At 44.1% G+C, this 19,849-nt stretch overlaps 1 protein-coding gene across 1 annotated transcript in view; it reads right to left on the reverse strand.

The window, feature by feature from the left end:
* The window catches only part of tubgcp6 (tubulin gamma complex component 6), a 60,026-nt gene that overhangs the window by 2,558 nt on the left and 37,619 nt on the right, over positions 1 to 19,849 (reverse strand). The window contains exons 14-22 of the mRNA XM_072434845.1: positions 14,782 to 14,920; positions 14,351 to 14,488; positions 11,889 to 13,821; positions 10,900 to 11,052; positions 8,875 to 9,055; positions 5,900 to 6,041; positions 5,246 to 5,440; positions 3,083 to 3,215; positions 25 to 238 (exon numbers count right to left, since the gene is read on the reverse strand). Coding sequence (XP_072290946.1) covers positions 25 to 238; positions 3,083 to 3,215; positions 5,246 to 5,440; positions 5,900 to 6,041; positions 8,875 to 9,055; positions 10,900 to 11,052; positions 11,889 to 13,821; positions 14,351 to 14,488; positions 14,782 to 14,920 — 3,228 coding nt within the window. The remainder of the gene's footprint in view (positions 1 to 24; positions 239 to 3,082; positions 3,216 to 5,245; positions 5,441 to 5,899; positions 6,042 to 8,874; positions 9,056 to 10,899; positions 11,053 to 11,888; positions 13,822 to 14,350; positions 14,489 to 14,781; positions 14,921 to 19,849) is intronic.

Below are 19,849 nucleotides of genomic sequence, written 5' to 3' on the forward strand. Positions count from 1 at the left end.
TCTCAGTGCAGTTCCTTTGCCCACCTGAAGATGGCCCTGTTGAGGTAGTCGGCGTGCGTGCGGTGAATGGCGTCCAGGTCGTTGGCGGAGGACAGCTTGGTGACGAACTCGGTCCACGACACCAGCAGGATCTGGTTGGCGATGTATCCCTGGATCACCTTGACGAAGTGCTGCATCTCGTGTCGGTACAACTGCAGCTGCCGGAACTGCACCGAGCGGCCGGCGCCCTTCACCAGCGCTGGGCGGGGCGGAGGGGGAGGAGTTAGTCAGAGCAAGTCCTGGTTCACGCCCGGTTTAAAAGGTCATCACCAAGTTTTGGCCCGTTTTAAAACTCTGCCTCTTCCTCCATTTTTCACCACAAACGGCGTTTAAACGATCTTATCTCATACAATCTGTGTTCTGAGGGTTTAAAGCAGAACTAAGTCACATTTTCACCTAATCGAACGTCTGTGTGAGTCTCTGTGACGCTTAAATATGAATTTTTGGGGCGTTTGAAGCGTACGTCGTTGCCCCCTGTTGTCTCTGGGCGGAAAACCAGCCTCGCAACATCAAGACAACTCTCCTGAGAAACCCTCGCCCTTATTTTAATTTTTTTAGATTTGGCAATGTGAAATGTTTTATATGTGATAATAAGACAGTATAATGATAAAGAAAAAAATTAGTCAATTTTCTGACAGTGTATTTTCACAAGGGAGCTGCAGGGGGAGCCAGAGTTACTTCTTAGTTCTGCTCGCGCTGGCGTTTTTCGGCGGGAAAGCCATTCAAAGCCATCTGCGCGCGTTAAGACCTCCGTATCAGGTCCGCAGTGAAGATAACTGAGTGAACAGGCTTGTATTCACCATGTCGTTTTTCAAAATGTACATCGGAAAGCGCACACTGAACCGGAGCTCCTTTCAAACGACGCATGAATGCCCCGGGAGCGCGTGGTGCTGGTGGTGACGGCACAAACACAACAACCGCTGCATCCGTTTTATGTGTTTTCAGAGGGATACGCGCCCACGCTCCAGTCAGGCGACAAAAAACAGGTTGGATTCTCTTTTCTTTTTTTTTTTTTTTTCTTTATCTGCTCGTGTCTCGCACTGATAATGTGGCGCTTCTGGTTTAAGTTTAACGCCGGCAACAACTAAAAGAGTCCGAAACGTGCCCATTTTATACACGCATAGAGAAAAATAATATACAATTATCTGATAACTTACATAACTCAATCATTAAATCGGATTTCTTTTTTTTCATAACAATAATTTAATCAGATTTTTTATTACATAATTAAATCATCTTATTTTTCCATAACTCAATGATTTTATCAGATTTTGTTTTCCATAACTCAATAATTTAATGAGATTTTTTTTTCATAACTCAATAATTTTATCAGATTTTTTTTTTTCCCGAAGTACAATTAATTTTAGAATAACACCACATTTGTTTGCCATTTTTCTCTCTAATTTTCTTTGTCAAAACCTGAAACAAAATCAGATTACCCACATCGGACGCAACTGTTTGAATCGTCTGCTAACACCAGAAATCAGATAACGATCAGATTTCTGCCATTAAAGTGAACATAACCGGTTTGCTTCTCGTATGCGTTTTGTTCTTTCCCCTAAATGCGTGGTTTTGAAGCGTGGCTTGTTAAGTTTACACTTTACGTACACATTTCCCACACGGTCTAAGTTATTCTGCTCCACACGCTTCCCCCTGGAGGACAAACAAAGTCTCACGCGTCGAGTGCGAGCGAGCGGTTTACAAAGTCATTTTCCGTGCATATTTCCCCCACTATTGACTTAATTAAAGTTCAGCGTGTATTAAATATTCATCAGTGTTTTCCCAGGTACTCTGTAAAATGAGCTGCTTCACTCCCGACACTCGTGTCCCGCGGGTGATTCGCACGCATTTGTGTAATGTATTCACCTCGACGGCGTTTTCACGGATCGATATGGTGCCGGAGCCACTTCACCGCCAGCGTTTTGGATTAATACGGAATAATTGTGTTGGCGGCGCTCAAGGATCCGACGCGATGATGTCAGCGCTGGGGCAGATCAAAAGGTGTACTGAACATTTTTTTTGCCGGATTCACACATTTCTGCTACTCTCCGCGGACACATGTTTCCCAGTGTGGCATTACCGTATTTTCCGGACTATAAGTCGCACCTTTTTTCATAGTTTTGGCCGGGGTGCGACTTATACTTATATTTATACTTATATACTTATACTCCGGAGCGACTTATGTGTTTTTTTCGGTATTTTTACAGTATTTACGAAAGAGGTTTTTCATAAATTTTTCATGTTGATGTACTATCTGCACTATCTGATCCTAAAACCTCTTCTTCCCGGGCATCACAAACGTTTGGAAGTAAAATAAAGCCTATGCACCAAAAAAACCTGAATGAGTCGCTTTTATTTAAATTTTTTCATAATTGATTCGTAGCGATTAATCAATTTAACTTGTTTCCACGATCTTAAAGACAGCTTAGACAAAGAAACGAGTGGTCCGGTCCAAAAAGTCGGCTTTCATTGATGTTTTAGGCGTGACTGGAGCCTATCCCAGTGACTTTTGGGCTTATCACGATATAATAATAATGAAATAAACTAAAAAATAAAACAAACAAAATAAGAAAGTGTGAGGTGCGACCCGCAGTGTCGTTCACCTGTGCGTTTGAGGTGCGACCCGCAGTGTCGTTCACCTGTGCGTTTGAGGTGCGACCCGCACAGTGTCGTTCAGTTTGAGGTGTGACCCGCACAGCGCCTCTCACCTCTGCGTTTGAGGTGCGACCCGCACAGCGCCTCTCACCTGTGCGTTTGAGGTGCGACCCGCACAGTGTCGTTCAGTTTGAGGTGTGACCCGCACAGCGCCTCTCACCTCTGCGTTTGAGGTGCGACCCGCACAGCGCCTCTCACCTCTGCGTTTGAGGTGCGACCCGCACAGCGCCTCTCACCTGTGCGTTTGAGGTGCGACCCGCACAGCGCCTCTCACCTGTGCGTTTGAGGTGCGACCCGCACAGCGCCTCTCACCTGTGCGTTTGAGGTGCGACCCGCACAGCGCCTCTCACCTGTGCGTTTGAGGTGCGACCCGCACAGCGCCTCTCACCTGTGCGCTTGAGGTGGAACCAGACGTCGCGGAGGCTCCAGACCATGTGTTTGAGCTGCAGCAGGAACGAGAAGAGCCGGTTGTATTTGCTCATGCAGCTGTCGGTGATGATGATGTTCAGAGGCCAGTCCACCTGACGACGAGAGGAGGAGCGTCACTATGACAACAGCCGGCAAACACATCCACATCGTACCCTGAACGTTGTGATGAAAGTATGCAACGTTTGAACATCGAGTTAATAGTAAAAAAGTGCTGCAAAGAGAGCTGATCAAAAATAAAAATGTTGTTAACGTTTAAATAATAAGTTTTAAGGTGATACTTCTGCACTTTTGTGATTAATTTGACAGACATTTCACATTTGTTTGATAATTAAACCTTAATCAAAACATTTAGATGCACGTTTTACACATTTCTATTGGATTGACACAATATCATCCAGAAAATATCAATATACTGTATTTTTTTCATAGTGTGATTTATACTTATATTTATACTTATATACTTATACTCCAAAGGGACTTATATGTGATATAATTTGTTATTTTCACACTTGCAACTGCATTTCATACTCCACTGTGACTTATATATGTTTTTTTCTTCTCTATTATGCATTTTTTGGCTGGTGCGACTTATAATCCAGAAAATACGGTGTCACGTTTGTCAATTTTGCCCGTTTCTAGTTAAAACAATGCATTCATTTCTTTAACTTGATAGAAAATAAAGCTAAATACAAGACAAATGCAACTCATCCCAGTATAGAGAAATCTATATATATATAAATTATCGCCAGTCTTCCTTTTCCTTGGTTTCAAAATCGAGTCTGACACGTTTGGCATCAACAACAGACACAAATCAGAGCGGTGTGTACAGGAAAAACACGGTAGAGGAAGTCTGAAATAAACAGGTTAAGACAAGTGACGTGTGGGAGCAGATGTGTGAATGTGACGTGTCGACGGAGCGAGGCGAGAGGAGGAACAGGAACCAAGCTGAGCCAAAGAGAGAAGGATTCTAAAGAAACAAGTGCACACGTTTGCGTGACTAAAAGTAAGAACTTTTAGATTACTTTAGCAGTCGATGCGATTAGTCCCGACTCCCAATTATTTCTACCTTTTAAAACACATTATCGACCAAAAAACTTTAGTCTTAGTCGTCTTCATCTTAGTCGCCGTCTTCTTCGTCGTCGGGGGGGACGGGACGGGGAGTGCGTACGGGGGAGCACGGCGCACCGCGGCCCATCACGGCCTGTGCGCGCACCGCAGCCCGTCCACGCACCGCGGCCCGCGCGCAGCCCGTGCGCACGGTGCGTTGTGATCACGCCGCGCCGTGAACCATGTGGATTAAGTAAACAAACCTGCTCTACAGGTGACATTATTTGGAGAGTTCATAACTTCTACTGATAAACTTACCAAAGGATGTTCAGGGATGTTCACTAGAAGTGAGCAGGGTCTATCAAGCTACTATCGTTTTATCAACGCGTTAACATTTTATGTGAAGCCAGTCTTTCGTCTTTTGGGGGGGGAGGGTCCAGAGAGAGACGAAAAAAATTACGTCTTTTCAGCTTCAACCCATTTTGAGATGATCCCTTAGTCGTCGTCTTCTTAGTCGTCGTCGTCGTCTTTTTCTTAGTCGTCTTCTTCTTCTTAGTCGTCTTCTTAGTCGTCGTCGTCTTCTTCTTAGTCGTCGTCGTCTTCTTCTTAGTCGTCGTCGTCTTCTTCTTAGTCGTCTTATGGCGGTCGGTATCCAAGTGTCACATTACCGCCACCTACTGTACGGTAGCTGTACGTGCCACAACTGACGGCTTCTAGAGCGAGAATATTTAGTTATAGTTTGTTTGTTTCTGACATTTTGATGCAATAAAGCCACAGTCTTTGTTATAAAAGGTCGGCATTGTTCGGACGGGGATCATCACACCACGATTATCTTCTACCGTCGACTCTGGAGTATCTTTCGGTTCGATAGTGAATGAAATTCGACTGAAAAGGAGGAAACATCTTCCCACGATATCGCACTTTAGCGTCAGGATCATTGTGAGAAGAACCATCGCGTTATAACGATTACTGACACAAAACTGAAGTGAAATCCTCACTGTGACATACGTAAAAAAGCACTACACGTGTACATGTACTTGTCAGGAGTAAAGATTGAATATTGGCAGTTCCTCACCTTGTAGCGCAGCTCGAGGCAGTTGAGCGAGTCGGGCGCGTGAGGGTGGAAGGTCTCGGGCAGGAAGCGCAGGGCGAAGGTGAAGTTCCGGGCCAGGGGCGTGTCGCCGTGGAGACTGTACTGGAGCGCCTTGTTCAGGATGGAGTTCAGCACCAGCGGAGTGAGGAGCTCGCCCGGCGTCTGACCGCTGCCCATCTGCGGAAGCATTCGCGCTCATTCAGTATTCGGCTCGCCACAATAAAAACGACTTTTAATAAATTATGGCTGGAACTTTTTCTGTCTTTTTTTGTTGTGATACAATTTGAGATGTAGACCTAGTTATGGATACTAACGGAGTAATAAAATGTTTGTCATTGCTTGTGTTTTTAGCTATATTTATACATGTACAATATACATTTAGAAAAGGATTGACTGGGATTGTACTGTCAGAGTTATAAAGTACTTTTAATATGATCATTTATTGAGGTTTTCTATAGCAAGTATTAGTCAGCATCACCTCCAGTCTTGCTCTAAAAATTACAAATAAACTTAGTAATCAAGGGATAATATTGGACTCAAAAACACATTAACTCAATAACAATAATATACTCCTAATCGCACTAAATACTCATTAGATACACATATACAGTACACAGTAGTATGTTTCTGGTGGACCTTTTCAAAGAGCAGATCGCTGAGGGACTGAGCGAACTCTCCGTCCTCCATCAGGAGAAAGTGACGCAGCGCCTCGAAATGTCTCTCCACGCCGAGCTCCACCAGGAAGAAGTCCACCACCGCCTTGTTCACCAGGGACACGCTGCAGAGCAAGACCAGGGTTACTAATGTGACCACAGTTCTGTGAAGCTGCAGCGGCGTAAATAAACCTCTTAATCTGACACACTGGAGAGAAGGGAAATGAGAATAAACGACAAAACATACTTTTAGTCCCAGTTTGACATGACGCAGAACGAGGCGGGGATAAGAGTACAAGCTGAACATTATACAGACATAATGTCTGACCATATTAGGGGTTCAGTCCATCATTTATACATTTTATGGGACGTGGGGAAACGTCACTATTATATTTATTTATTCTATTGACAAACCTTTACAAAAACTAACCTTGAATACTGCGTTGTGTTTGGTCCGTGCGCGGGTGAGTGAATGATGTAAAGTGCTTTGAGTGAGTGGAGTGATTGGAGTGAGTGGAGTGAGTGGAGTGAGTGGAGTGAGTGGAGTGAGTGGAGTGAGTGGAGTGATAGGAGTGAGTGGAGTGAGTGGAGTGATAGGAGTGAGTGGAGTGAGTGGAGTGATAGGAGTGAGTGGAGTGAGTGGAGTGAGTGGAGTGATAGGAGTGATTGGAGTGATTGGAGTGAGTGGAGTGATTGGAGTGAGTGGAGTGAGTGGAGTGAGTGGAGTGAGTGGAGTGATTGGAGTGAGTGGAGTGATAGGAGTGAGTGGAGTGATTGGAGTGAGTGGAGTGAGTGGAGTGAGTGGAGTGAGTGGAGTGAGTGGAGTGATAGGAGTGAGTGGAGTGAGTGGAGTGAGTGGAGTGAGTGGAGTGAGTGGAGTGATAGGAGTGAGTGGAGTGAGTGGAGTGATAGGAGTGAGTGGAGTGATAGGAGTGAGTGGAGTGAGTGGAGTGAGTGGAGTGAGTGGAGTGAGTGGAGTGAGTGGAGTGATAGGAGTGAGTGGAGTGATAGGAGTGAGTGGAGTGAGTGGAGTGAGTGGAGTGAGTGGAGTGAGTGGAGTGAGTGGAGTGAGTGGAGTGATAGGAGTGAGTGGAGTGAGTGGAGTGAGTGGAGTGAGTGGAGTGAGTGGAGTGAGTGGAGTGAGTGGAGTGAGTGGAGTGATAGGAGTGAGTGGAGTGAGTGGAGTGATTGGAGTGAGTGGAGTGAGTGGAGTGAGTGGAGTGAGTGGAGTGATAGGAGTGAGTGGAGTGAGTGGAGTGATTGGAGTGAGTGGAGTGAGTGGAGTGAGTGGAGTGAGTGGAGTGAGTGGAGTGATAGGAGTGATTGGAGTGATAGGAGTGAGTGGAGTGATTGGAGTGAGTGGAGTGACTGCTCTTGCGGTTAATGGACAGATGTGTAGTTTATGTTTTGCTTTTTTCTCATGGTTTTACATGTGATTTTGAACATAAAAGAGCACATCTTTATGAGGATCATCTAGACATCAATGGGCTTAACCTGGTTAAATAAATTATTGTTGAATTGAGAGAATTGAGCAGTTTGTTTGTGGGCGGAGCCAGCCAAGTCCAAGTGCAGCAGAATCCTGCACAAAGGTGTTCCACTCCAGGAGAACGTGTCTCACCCCAGAGAAAAGAAGCAGAGTTCAAGAGGGACTCAGAAGAGAGAGGACTTCCCTGTGGTGTCTCCAGAGGAGGGACACGTTTGTCCTGAGGAATATTACTCCCCTCAAACTGCCCTGACACAGGAGCTACAGACGGAACAGCCCGGAACATTTCCTCTATTTTAACTTCTCAATGTGCTGTGGGATGATCGATCAGATCGGATTGGATTGATTGTTATTTCTGCACATTTTATCAAGACTAATACCTGATATCATAAATTCATGAAGTTGTAATTTTAATAAAGTAAGTTTGTTTGAGAAATGCACTGACTGAACCATTAGGTTGTAATTCATGGGCTTCTTGTTGTTATATACAACATTTTGACTCCTTCCTATTCAAAAATATAATATATTGATAAAAATGATTCATCTCAATGGCGAAATTCCTACTTTTTCATCATTTTCAAAGCGATGGATATGAACTGCATTATTAATTCACTTGAAATGTTTTCTTCTATAGTTCCACGAGCTCCCAGAGCTGCAGTTGATACATGTAAATAAAGAGCTCAGAAGTATGAACTGAAATGGTAAATAGTACATATTTGTTGGAAAAGAAATGCAAAAGCAATTTCCATGTTGACAAAATCCAAAGTGCACCGTGAGCAGAGATACAGAGATTTCTTTAAAGAAAATGCTCTACAGATGTTGAAGGTAATAGGAATTTAAATGATTTCAGCGCTGTACATTAGACGCTGAAGTGGCAGAAAAACGACAGGGTTTCAGTGAAAGCCTGACACCGGCACTTTCTCTTAAAAGCTACATTTATTTTTGTGGATGAGACTTTGGTAAACGCTGTGGAACAGCACATTTCTTAGACATTTCTAAACTGAAAACTTTTCTTTGAGCTCCAGACACTGGAGATGCACTTCTACAAACAACTGTGGACCACAGGATGAACACAAAACATATTATGTTTTGGACTGTGGAAAACATTGACCACAATAAACAAGTAGTTTTTTTACATCAAATAAGCTCAAAACTGTGAATTCATTTTGAAAGAAGTAAACCATCAAAGTTTGAGCAAAATCAACTTATTTTGTCTCCACAAAGACTTTCTGTGAGAGGAAAGTTAAACTGTGCCAGTTTCCATTGCATTTAGTGTAATCGCTTTGTGTTTCAATTGGAAAGGCCCGGTAGGGTTAGGGTTGGACTCGGGTGCATTCTCACGACTCGGGTGCATTCTCACGACTCGGGTGCATTCTCACGACTCGGGTGCATTCTCACGACTCGTTCACGGCGCTCATCGTTAACAGCCACAGAGATGGCGGGTACGTTCCCTTTAACCCGCGCCCTCGACTCACTGCGTGATGAGCGGCGCCGTCACAGAGTGTTTGATCAGCACGGGCAGGGACACCATCTCACTGAGCTGCACAGAGGACGAGTCGGGGGCCGCATGCAGAGCGGGCACTGTGTGCAGGGCACGGTCCAGAGCCCAGGGGCCCCGCATGAAGGGCTTCAGCAGCTGACACTCCGGAGACGAGGCTGCGCAGAGACGACAAGGCAGGACAAAACTGTCAGCAAGGGACGACTGGAGAATAGAGACGTAGGTCGAGACGAGGTAGAAAATCACATTTACCGTATTTTCCGGACTATAAGTCGCACCTTTTTTCATAGTTTTGGCCGGGGTGTGACGTATACTTATATTTGTACTTATATTCCGGAGCGACTTATATGTGATATTATTTGTTATTTTCACACTTGCAACCGCATTTCATACTCCACTGTGACTTATATACGTTTTATTCTCTTTTATGCATTTTTTGCCTGGTGCAACTTATAGTGCGGAAACTACGGTAAATTATTTAGTTGAGATTTTTGTGTGTGTTTTTAGTCCGTTTTGCTAGTATGTTCTGTTGGGAAGCGTGGCCTTGACTGTTCGTTTGCTAATCAGACGCTGTGCTAATGTGAACGCTAAAGGAAACCAACGGAAATATTATTAAACATACATGTTCTGAGCTCATTTTCAAATTTTAAAAAGATAATCATAGCAATTTACCATTTCAAAAACCAATTTGAACATTTCAGATCCTTCTTTGCTGCCGTGTGTCAAGCGTGTCAACATTAAGAGGAACGCTCTACGTTTAATCTTCTGTTGGAGTAATGGCCTTGCAGCTGTGTTTACATTGCACGTTAAATTAATTTCTGTTAATGACACGATGCTTTAACGCTGTAATGACTAATAAGCACCTATTATAAATAATGTCGCCGCATAAATTACGCCAAACTTGAGCCTCGACAAAGAGTAACAGCTGGAGGTTGTTTTAGTTTCTTCTCTGAAAAGCATCAGTGAGTTTAAACTGACCAATATTCAAGACAGAATTCATGTAGAACTCAACCTGTTTCCTATTTAATACAATGTAACAGTTTGATATCTGACAATGTATGAATTACTCTTTGGAGTTGAGTCAAATTCATAAGGGCTGAAAATATAAAAGATTTGACTAACTACTATTGTGCTTGGATTTGCAATTGATGTTTGAAACCTGAGTTCACATTTTAAACATGTCCAGGAGTCAATATGGACATATTTGAGAGAAGACTGAAATATGAACTAAACTAATACAAGAATGACATGTATTTCATAACATGTTATCTCCAGACAGTGTTTCAGCTAAAGCCATGATAATCAAATCATTTATTTAATGCTATTATTGGACAGAAAATGTCACTTATTGCCTTGATTTAAAATTCAACACTAGAAATACTTTGTTAGATTTTGTATTAAAAAAGGCTGCAAAAATTGCACACTAAAACAAAAAATAAACCAAACTTGCAGTGTAATCCTCTAAACGAGGGTCTAATGTGATATATTTGGAATTTTTGTGTGATACTTGAACTTGCAACAATGAGGTAGATTTGAGCAAATTTTGTGTTTTAGAGTAATGTCTGTGTCTCTGTGTTGGCCCTGCGACAAGTTGGCCACTGTCCAGGGTGTACCCCGCCTAAGGCCCGAAGTCACTGGGATAGGCTCCAGTCACCCGCGACCCCGAAAGGGAACAAGCGGTAGAAAATGGATGGATGGAGAGTTTATAAAGATATTAAAATGACCTTAAAAAGAGACAGAAATGTCTAGTGTAATCTTCTAAACATTTCTGCTCTTGGTGGTTATTTTGTGCTCTAGTCAAACTTTGTGCGACACTTGAACTTCAACCAAACATTTACAGTCAAAATTTAGCACATTCCTGATGCATTTAAATAAAACATTAAAATAATAATGTGGGACTATGGTAATTGTGACGATGCAAAATATAGAGATTTTGTCATTTTAGTCAGTATTTCTCATCCATACAGTCCAATTAAAACAAAGGAATAAAGTCCAAACAAACCCATTGCGCTGTAGCAGTCTTCGTAGTGCTCCACCTGGTACTGGGACGACAGAGCAGCGAGATACTGCTGCTCGGACCACTCTCCCGGGGACAGAGCTGACCCTGATGCACCCCCTCCAGCCACCTGCGGCCCTCCACAGCCCGACAGAGACACTGAGGCGCAGATGGGACCGTTATTTACTGCTGACCAATGCAGAAAACAGTGTACACATTAATGTGTGTACACATATAAAGTACAAGAAAGATCCTATACTTTGCACAACTGACTTAATGTTAATGCCTCTCATTTTTCCACATTACTGAAGTTGTGTTTGGGAAGATCAAAAGGTATTTTCACCTTCTACTGAGCACTGTAAACCATGTGCATGGAACTGATTAACCAAAAGCCCAAACAAAGGTTTGTCAGAGTTAGAAAATTAATGAACATTTGTGTCATCAAAAGGTTCCTGCCCCTGAGAAGGAGCAAAAAAAAGTACCCAAAGTGTGGCCCTAGTCCCTATTTCCTGCTTTATGCCAATGTGCATTTATTGGGGACTGGATCTTAAAAAAAAAAAAAAAGTACAATTATCTGAAAAAGCTTCCTACGGTGTAAATTCCCCTTTTGCATAATACAAGAGCTTGAAAAGGCACAATCTGCATTTTCATCCCGTTATTGGCCTATAAATATGCTCCAGTAGCCTTACTTGGGCATCTCATGTTTTAGAACACATCATTTTCTCTCAGTCAGGTGTTCCCTCATCAGAAATTGGGTTAGCACTACTGGGGGCCCTAACATGCTAATGTAGCTCGCAAGTGCAATTAACATATGATGATAAAAATGCTCAAGGAACTCACTGACCAAGATTAATGAAAGAGAGGGAGGGAGAATGAAGATAACTACAACTCCAGGTATCTTTTTTATAAAAAACAATGGTAAAAAGCTCAATTTTGCATTACGTATCATTAAAAACATAGTTATAACAATATAATGGGACATGAGTAAAAATTACCTTCAATTTCTTTGTCCCTCATTACTTCTCCTTCCTCTTTGTCCTTCACGACGCAGCCGCCTCCCAGACAAGAATCCGATGAGTGTCCAAAGGCGCTGCCCGGGACGAGACCCTGGACTGGTTCAGAAGTGGACACAACGCAACCGACGCCCAAAGCAGAGTCCGAGGAATGGCCGTACGAGCTGCCGGGTAAGGGCGACTTCTCGGGCTCCGCTCCTGCTACGACGCACCCTCGTCTCAAAGTAGAGTCTGAAGCGTGCCCAAAGACGCTTCCTGGCAGCGGAGATTGCATCGTTTCTGGTCGGGACACGACGCATCCGATGGCTAAATTGGAGTCGGACGAGTGACCGTGGGCGCTGCCGGGTAAAGCAGCTCGTTTTGGGTCGACTCCTGCAACTACGCATCCAGTTCCTAAGGTCGAATCTGAAGAATGACCGAAATCACTTCCTGGTAGAGGTGACAACGCCGGTTCACTTCCCGACATCATGCACCCCGGTTGGAGCGTGCAGTCCGAGGCGTGCCCGTGCGCACCCCCTCTGGGCATAGTTTGCGTCACGTCGGACACAAACTCTCCTATTTTGATGTTGGCGTCCGACGAGTGGCCGTGGACGCCAGCTGTGCGAAGCGGCGAGACGAAATCGGAAACGTTTTCTCCGATTTTGATGTGCGAATCCGAAGCGTGTCCGTGGACTCTCGGAGATGGCAAAGGTTCGTCCGCGTCCAAAACGAGCTTGCCGACTTTGAGACGGGCGTTCGAAGCGTGCCCGTGGAGGTTTCGCGACGGAACTGGCGCGGCGAAATCGTAAATGTTTTCTCCGATTTTGATGTGTGAATCCGAAGAGTGCCCGTGAACGCTCGGAGATGGCAAAAGTTCGTCCACGTCCGAAACGAGCTCGCCGATTTTGAGACGTGCGTTCGAAGCGTGCCCGTGGAGGTTTTGCGACGGAACAGGCGCACCGAAATCGTAAACGTTTTCCCCGACCATGACGTGCGAGTCCGATGAATGCCCGTGGACATTTCGGGACGGTAAAGATGGAGCAACGTCTGATTTAAGATTGGAGTCCAAGGCTTGACCATGAACGTTTGGAGACGAGAGCAGCGCCGTTACGTCCGCCATGTTTTCACCCATTTTAACTTGCGAATCCGAAGAACGACCGCAAGAACTTGAGGACGGTAAAACGGCAGCAACATCGGAAGACAACTCATCGATTCTATCCTCAGAACAGAAATTTGGACCTTCAGACAGGATCGTGAGGACATTTTCGCCCGATTCCGCCGTCACAGTTTGGTCGTTGTTAGAAGTTGTCGGCAGTTTCGATTCAAATGACGTTAATTCAGATGCCACGGCGCCATCTGCTTGCTTTGCGTCCGATATCGAGACATTTAAGTCTATCAAATCGTGCGATGCGTGTCCAGAATTATCACTTGTCTGAGAAACGTCGCTTTCCTGTGGCGTCGATTGACCGAGGGCGATGCTCGATCTCGTAGCTTGCCCAAACGAACTAGCTTTGGGGTAAAATTCTTGCACCGACGACATGTTTTCGCCAATGGGAATATGCGAGAAGGATGGATGATTTTTGTCAAGTCCCGGCTTAGACGTCGGCGTTGGGTTGACTTGAGCTTGGCTGGTCAAACCTTCGAGCGGACTGAACGGAGCGTTGAAGTCGTAGTCGACCAAAGGGAAAGTCGGGCACTTTTGCGGTAAGTCTGAGCCGATGTCCTGTAGAGCGGCGTCCACCTTGGTGCTGTTGGGATTCGGCGGTTTGGGGAGAAAGTCTGTTATGTCAATATCGTCAGAGATAAGGTGAGGGTCCGTCGGGGGTGTTGCAGGGTCTTGAGGGGACGGCGTTTCGGTTTGTGGTGCTGGGAAAGACTGGGTTTCTTCTTCTTGTTGCTTTTGTTGTTCTTCAAGACTGACCACATTTGGAGATTTCTAAAACAGAACAAAATAATAATACTAGGGCTGTCAATCATGTCACTCATGATTATTTTAGAAGTCGACTTGTCAGACATTCTTTTTCAATTATTTCTTGAGGCTTTTTAAAAACATCAACCAAATACAGGCTTCTGGATAAACTTTATTTGTAAATATTCTCTATTATTGACAAAAATGGTCTATTCTTTTTTCATATTTTTATTAATTGCCACCATCTTTATTATAAAAAGCTTTTTGGTATGTGTTTTAGAGTCTGTATACTCCAGATCCCAGTTACGAATATTACATTTTTTTTATTGTGGGCTAGTCACATGTAGTTGATTAATCGTTGCTGCTCTGAATAATATGATACATTTTTTTGTGTGGAGAGCATAAACTAATTAGGCAGGACAATATTAATTTACAAACCAATTAAAGTTGCTCTACATATTGTGTTACCAGTGCGTTTCAAATTACATTATAATAATTACAACTAAAAAAACACACATTTAAAAGAGTCTGTATTAAAAAGCTTGTTTGTTCTTACCTCTGCTCGCTGAGCTGGAGCTGGAGCTGAAGCTGAATCTGTAGGTGAAGCTGAATCTGGAGGGGAAGTTAGAGGTAAAGCTGGGAACAGATCTATGGGCGGTCTCCCTTGGCCCAGAGGATATTTCTGCAGTATATCCTGAACACATTTGAAGACCACAGGTTAATTATCAACAATCGATATGTTGTGATTAATCGATAGTATTTCAGGCCGAGTGAAAATGTAAACACATGGAAAAAATCTCACATTATCATTTTCTACACGTGTGCACAATCTTGTGACAATTTTACCTTAAATCAATTTGTCTAATGTTTAATGAAAAACAATGTTACTCTACTTGACACCGTTTTATTGTGTTATCATAAGTTTAGTTATAGATCGCATCGACAGAAATGACATGACTGTGTGCACGTATAATAAATGTTTTTAACCTGTATCTGTTGTTCGTCTTGTGTTAAGAACTGTCGGCGAGCTTCGTGGCGTCTCAACCTCTGCACTTGCCAAAGCGCCCTCCTCTCCCTCAGTGCTGCCTCCTCTGTCAGACGACTGTACTGCGCGATCAGCTCCCTCCTGCAATCAAAGATAGATCCATTCATAACAGATTACAGTTGAGTGACAAATTGTTCACTAGGTATAAACCCAGGCGAACGCCTCCCCCTCATCCACAACTTATACTTCTTACAGTGCTATTAGTGCCTCATATTATGTGCCCAAAGTGGTTTTTTGATTGATTCTTGCAGTCTTTAGCGAGAGAACAGTCTCTAACCTTCCCCTGGGATGAGCAGACGGACGGGACCTACTCACCAGGATGAGTCAGCCTGGTGAGTGTCGCAGCACGCTTCCCTCTTTCAGCTTATCCCCCAGGAAGCACTCTATACCTGTAACTTTCTCCCATCTCTCTACTGCATCTCTGGAGCTCAGCCCCATGATCTTTGTTCATCTTCACATCTCATCAAGGCTCTTCTCCCACAATTGCTCAGTTTTGCTGGACGGCCAGGTCTAGGAAGAGTTCTGGTCGTCCCAAACTTCTTCCATTAAGGATAGTGGAGGTCACTGTGCTCTTAGGATCCTTGAGTGCTGCAGCAATTAATTTGTAACCTTGGCCAGATCTGTGCCTTGCTACAATTCTGTCTCTGAGCTCATTGACCTCATGAGTCTCATTTGCTCTGACATGCACCGAGAGCTGTAAGGTCTTATTCAGACAGGTGCCTTTCCTAATCACGTCCAATCAGTTTAATTAAAACACTGCTGGACTCCAAGGAGGATGAGGAGAAATGAATGTGAGTTAAATATGGGTGTCACAGCAAAGGCTCTGTATACTTATGACCATGTGATATTTCAGTTTTTGCAAAATGTCTTTAATTCTATTTTTTTTCTGTCAAGATGGGGTGCTGAATGTACAATAATGAAAAGTAAAATTAACTTTTTTGATTTTAGCAAATGGCTGCAATGAAACAAAGGGTGAAACATTTAAAGGGGTCTGAATACTTTCCGTACCCACTGTATTTGGGCCTCAAAACTCCTGCCATGGATACAATAAATGGATACCTTTGGAGAATACTCCTGGCAGCAGGAAAGATGTCCAATTTGGCATAATTTTATGTTTCATTTAGTGGATGTCTAGATTTTGTTTACCTGCTCTCTGTGTCGTGTTCTTAGTTTTGTGTTCTATGTGTTCTAAGGAAAAAAACAAAAACGTTCTTTCATACCAGCTGTGCAGCCATTTTGTTTTGATTCATTAGTACTCAAATGAAACAACACAATACAAGGTACAGCAGGAAGCCGATCGGTGTGAACACAAATGTGCAGTTGTCAAAATAGCTTGTAGCAGTGTTGCTTCTCACACAGAGCAACAAGTTTGACTAATTCTTCTCTATTTTGGCTTTTTGCAACTGTCACAAACGTAGATCATTTGTTCATCGTAAGGCGAGTTTTTTTATTTGTTGTTTGCGAATTTTCCTTGGCATTTTTAAAAGGGGAGGACGGAATGAATATAAAATTGTGTTTTCCCATTATCAAATCACCATCCAAAAGTCGGAGTTGAATTTAAAAATACATTTTCATCCTAAATAATTTTCTTGGATTCTTAGAATATAGGCCCTACAACCACCTCTCTACATTATCTACATAATTATAGTTATCAATGCAAGACATTGAAAATAACTCTTATTATACTGCGGTGTACAAAAATGCCTTCAATGTCATAAACTAACTGTTTAATGGAAGGTGGAACTCACAGTGATCAGACAGAAAGTAGTCCCAGACTGACAGCTTCTCAGAAAATGAATCATCCCGAGACCAAACAAGTCGCTTTGATAAACTTTATTGAGTCTTGACAGGAACACAAAGTGTGCAATGAATGAAAATTTCTTATTGAGCTAGCTTAAATTTGGCCACAGTGACTGTGGCGTAGTAATCTTTCACACGCTCGAGTCGTGGACACGCAGCTCAGCTGATCGGGACAAATAGTGGTCTTACAATGGGATCAGAAGAGAACGTGTGACTCCAGACGAGCTGGACATGTCCACATGAGGAGGACATGTCCACATGAGGGGGACTTGTGTTACTTAAATGGCAACGACAAAATGATTCTGATCAAATCGGTCAAGACACATATTCTTCATTTCCTCGTTCGAACACGAGTTTAATGAATGGGAGCGCGAGCCAAAGCCACGCCCACCCCACATCCTTCATGTTCATCTATCTGTTGATCTCATGGATCTAGTTGCGAGAATTTTAAAGCTCTTACGTTGGGACGAACTCGGGGTTGTGCAGAATTGGTCGGAGGTCGTTGATGCTGGTGCAGAATATATTTATATTTTTATTGAGGTTTTTGCCAAAAAAACGTTGGAAAATCCACGAAAATAGGAGAAATATATTATATATATTTTTTAGAATCTCTGTTTTTGACGTCGGCGGGCTTGCGAAAAAACGTATTAAAAAACTCTCGCCAAAACGGAAATATTGATCTAAAACAACTTGATAATAGAAACGGGTCCATTGACCTGCTGTTCAAAACCGTAGAACTGACTCTCTGCTACGTTGGGATTTAGTAGCAGGCAGTGGATTTTCTATTACAGTGTTCTCCATCAGTCAAATTGCTGCATAACATTATCAAACCCTGGGTGTGGAGATTAGTACATCTGTGACAATAACTACCATTTCGACTTAATAGTAACTGATATGATTGATTATATACTACCTAAGGCTGAGCAAAATAATATGTCTGTTTGCCGTAACCCGACCGACCCGCTATGAAACTAGCCGACTGAAAAATAAATATCAGCATTTTGTTGAAAAAACGTCAAAATCTTTTATTTTTCAATTATTTCGCCGACTCACCGACCGGTCTTTCCTGAACCACCGTGTCAAATATTTTTATCACGCTTGTTAACTTGACTTTCATCTCAAAGGACTGATAACGCACTGCGTAACACATGTGCATCTTCATTTTCAGTCCTCCATGTGCATCTGTTGATTCCGCATAAAAGTCGTCATATTGCCTTTAATAAGTTGTTGTTGTTGTTGTTGTTTTATGGCGGTTGGCATCCAAGTGTTGCATTACCGCCAGACTTTATTCCTCAGACTTTGTCGTAGTTGTTGTTGTTGTTGTTGTTGTTTTATGGCGGTTGGCATCCGAGTGTTGCATTACCGCCAGACTTTATTCCTCAGACGTTTCGTAGTCCTCAGACTCTGTCGTAGTCCGTAAAAGTACTCCTCCCATCGCTTTGGCGTTACAAAGCCCATGAGGTCATGATGTGTTTTTGTGACTAGAATAGTTGTTGTGTCAGAGACCAACCGGCTTTATTCCAGGGAGACTCTTCTTCACCTTCCTCGCCCTCTTTGACGTTCGGTGCTTTGGAAGTACAAAGCCCATGAGATCATGGGACGTCTTTGTTGTTTTTACAAAGCCCATGAGGTCATAGGACGTCTTTGTCGTTTTATCCTTTAGAAGTCCTTCTTCCATCACTTTGGCGTTTCTAGGCCCATGAAGTCCAAGCGCGTTAGAACATCCTCTTGCTCCTCATCCTCGGCTCAGTCTCCAACACCCCCCACCTCTATAAACGTTTACCCAGCCCTGTGCTACATAAGTAAGCAACCACAGCCTGACACAAACCCTGTGACTGGATCGCCAGAACGTTCCGCAGATTGAACTCCCGCCCATTATTCCGAAACCACAAGGCCAACCCGGCCCTTTCCCTATCATAAGCCTCACAGCAAATCAGCACATGCTCGACAGTCTCTGGCACCCGACAGTGACCACACAGACCGGTCGGATGTTTGCCTATCCTACTCAGTGACCAATTGAGTCCAGTATGGCCAATCCTCATGCGGGCGAAGGCCCTTTCCTCCCACGCGTTCCTGCCCATAGACCCTCAAGGACCCACACTACCCTGTATGTGATAGAGATGCCGTCCAGTAACACAGTGGCTCCAAAATTCCTGCCAAAGGCCGACCACATGACTCTTGATAACAGGCTTGATTTCAGACTTGCTTAACTCAACCGCCACATCAATTGATGGCCGCCGAAGGGAACGTTTAGCCAGTGCATCAGCCATTTCGTTACCATCCACCCCCACATGCGCAGGGACCCAAATGAAGGAAACCCTCACATCCTTCCTGGACAGGGAGAGCATCAGACAGAAGATGCCATTCAACACATCCTGTCTGCAATTCGATTTCCCAGATTTAATGCTTTGCAATGCAGAAAGGCTGTCAGAGGCCACCACAATGCCGCAACACTGCAAAGCAGATTCCGCCCATTCCAACGCCAACCGTATCGCTATAAGTTCCGACGTGAAAACAGAAAGGCGATCTGTCAACCTCTTCTTGACCGCTAGCCCCAGGTCAGGCACAAAATAAGCGGCGCCAGTACGCCCACTCTCAGGATCCCTAGACCCGTCGGTATAAATAAACACATCACCTGAGTGCTTATCGATGAGCGCTTGAACGGCAAACTGCGGTGCCCTCCCAGCGACTCCTCTAAGCTTGCCATGCAAGCTAACATCAACAGGAGCCGGGACAAACTTCCACGGAGCTATAGCAGACAAAGCCACCGACGGGCTCACACGCAGATCACCAACCCCCGCAAGCCGCGCCTTCGCATTTCCTACCTGGCTGAAAATCATACCGCCAGCCTCACTCTGCCCCCCATCAACCCTGAGAAAGTCCCTCACCGGGTGAGAGCTCGTATGACCTTGCACATTCACCCAGTAAGCCAACAGAAGTTCTAGCCTCCGGAGCCGTAACGGCAATTCCCCCAACTCAACCTGCAGCGCCGAGACAGGGGAGGTCCTAAAAGCCCTACAGCAGATGCGCAAGGCCTGGGCTTGCTCCACATCAAGCTTCTTTAAGTTAGTCTCAGCCGCAGACATGTAGGCTATACAGCCATAATCAATAGCCGCCCTCATGACGGCCCGATAAATACCCAGGAGCTGCTGGCCCCCCAGTCCTGGCCGGATAGACAACGAAGCAAGTTATTCACCCTTTTGCATTTAC

The sequence above is a fragment of the Eucyclogobius newberryi genome, unplaced genomic scaffold (genome assembly GCF_026437365.1).
Source record: "Eucyclogobius newberryi isolate DKJ021-1_F unplaced genomic scaffold, fEucNew1.0.hap1 SCAF_7, whole genome shotgun sequence".
Lineage (NCBI taxonomy): Eukaryota > Metazoa > Chordata > Actinopteri > Gobiiformes > Gobiidae > Eucyclogobius > Eucyclogobius newberryi.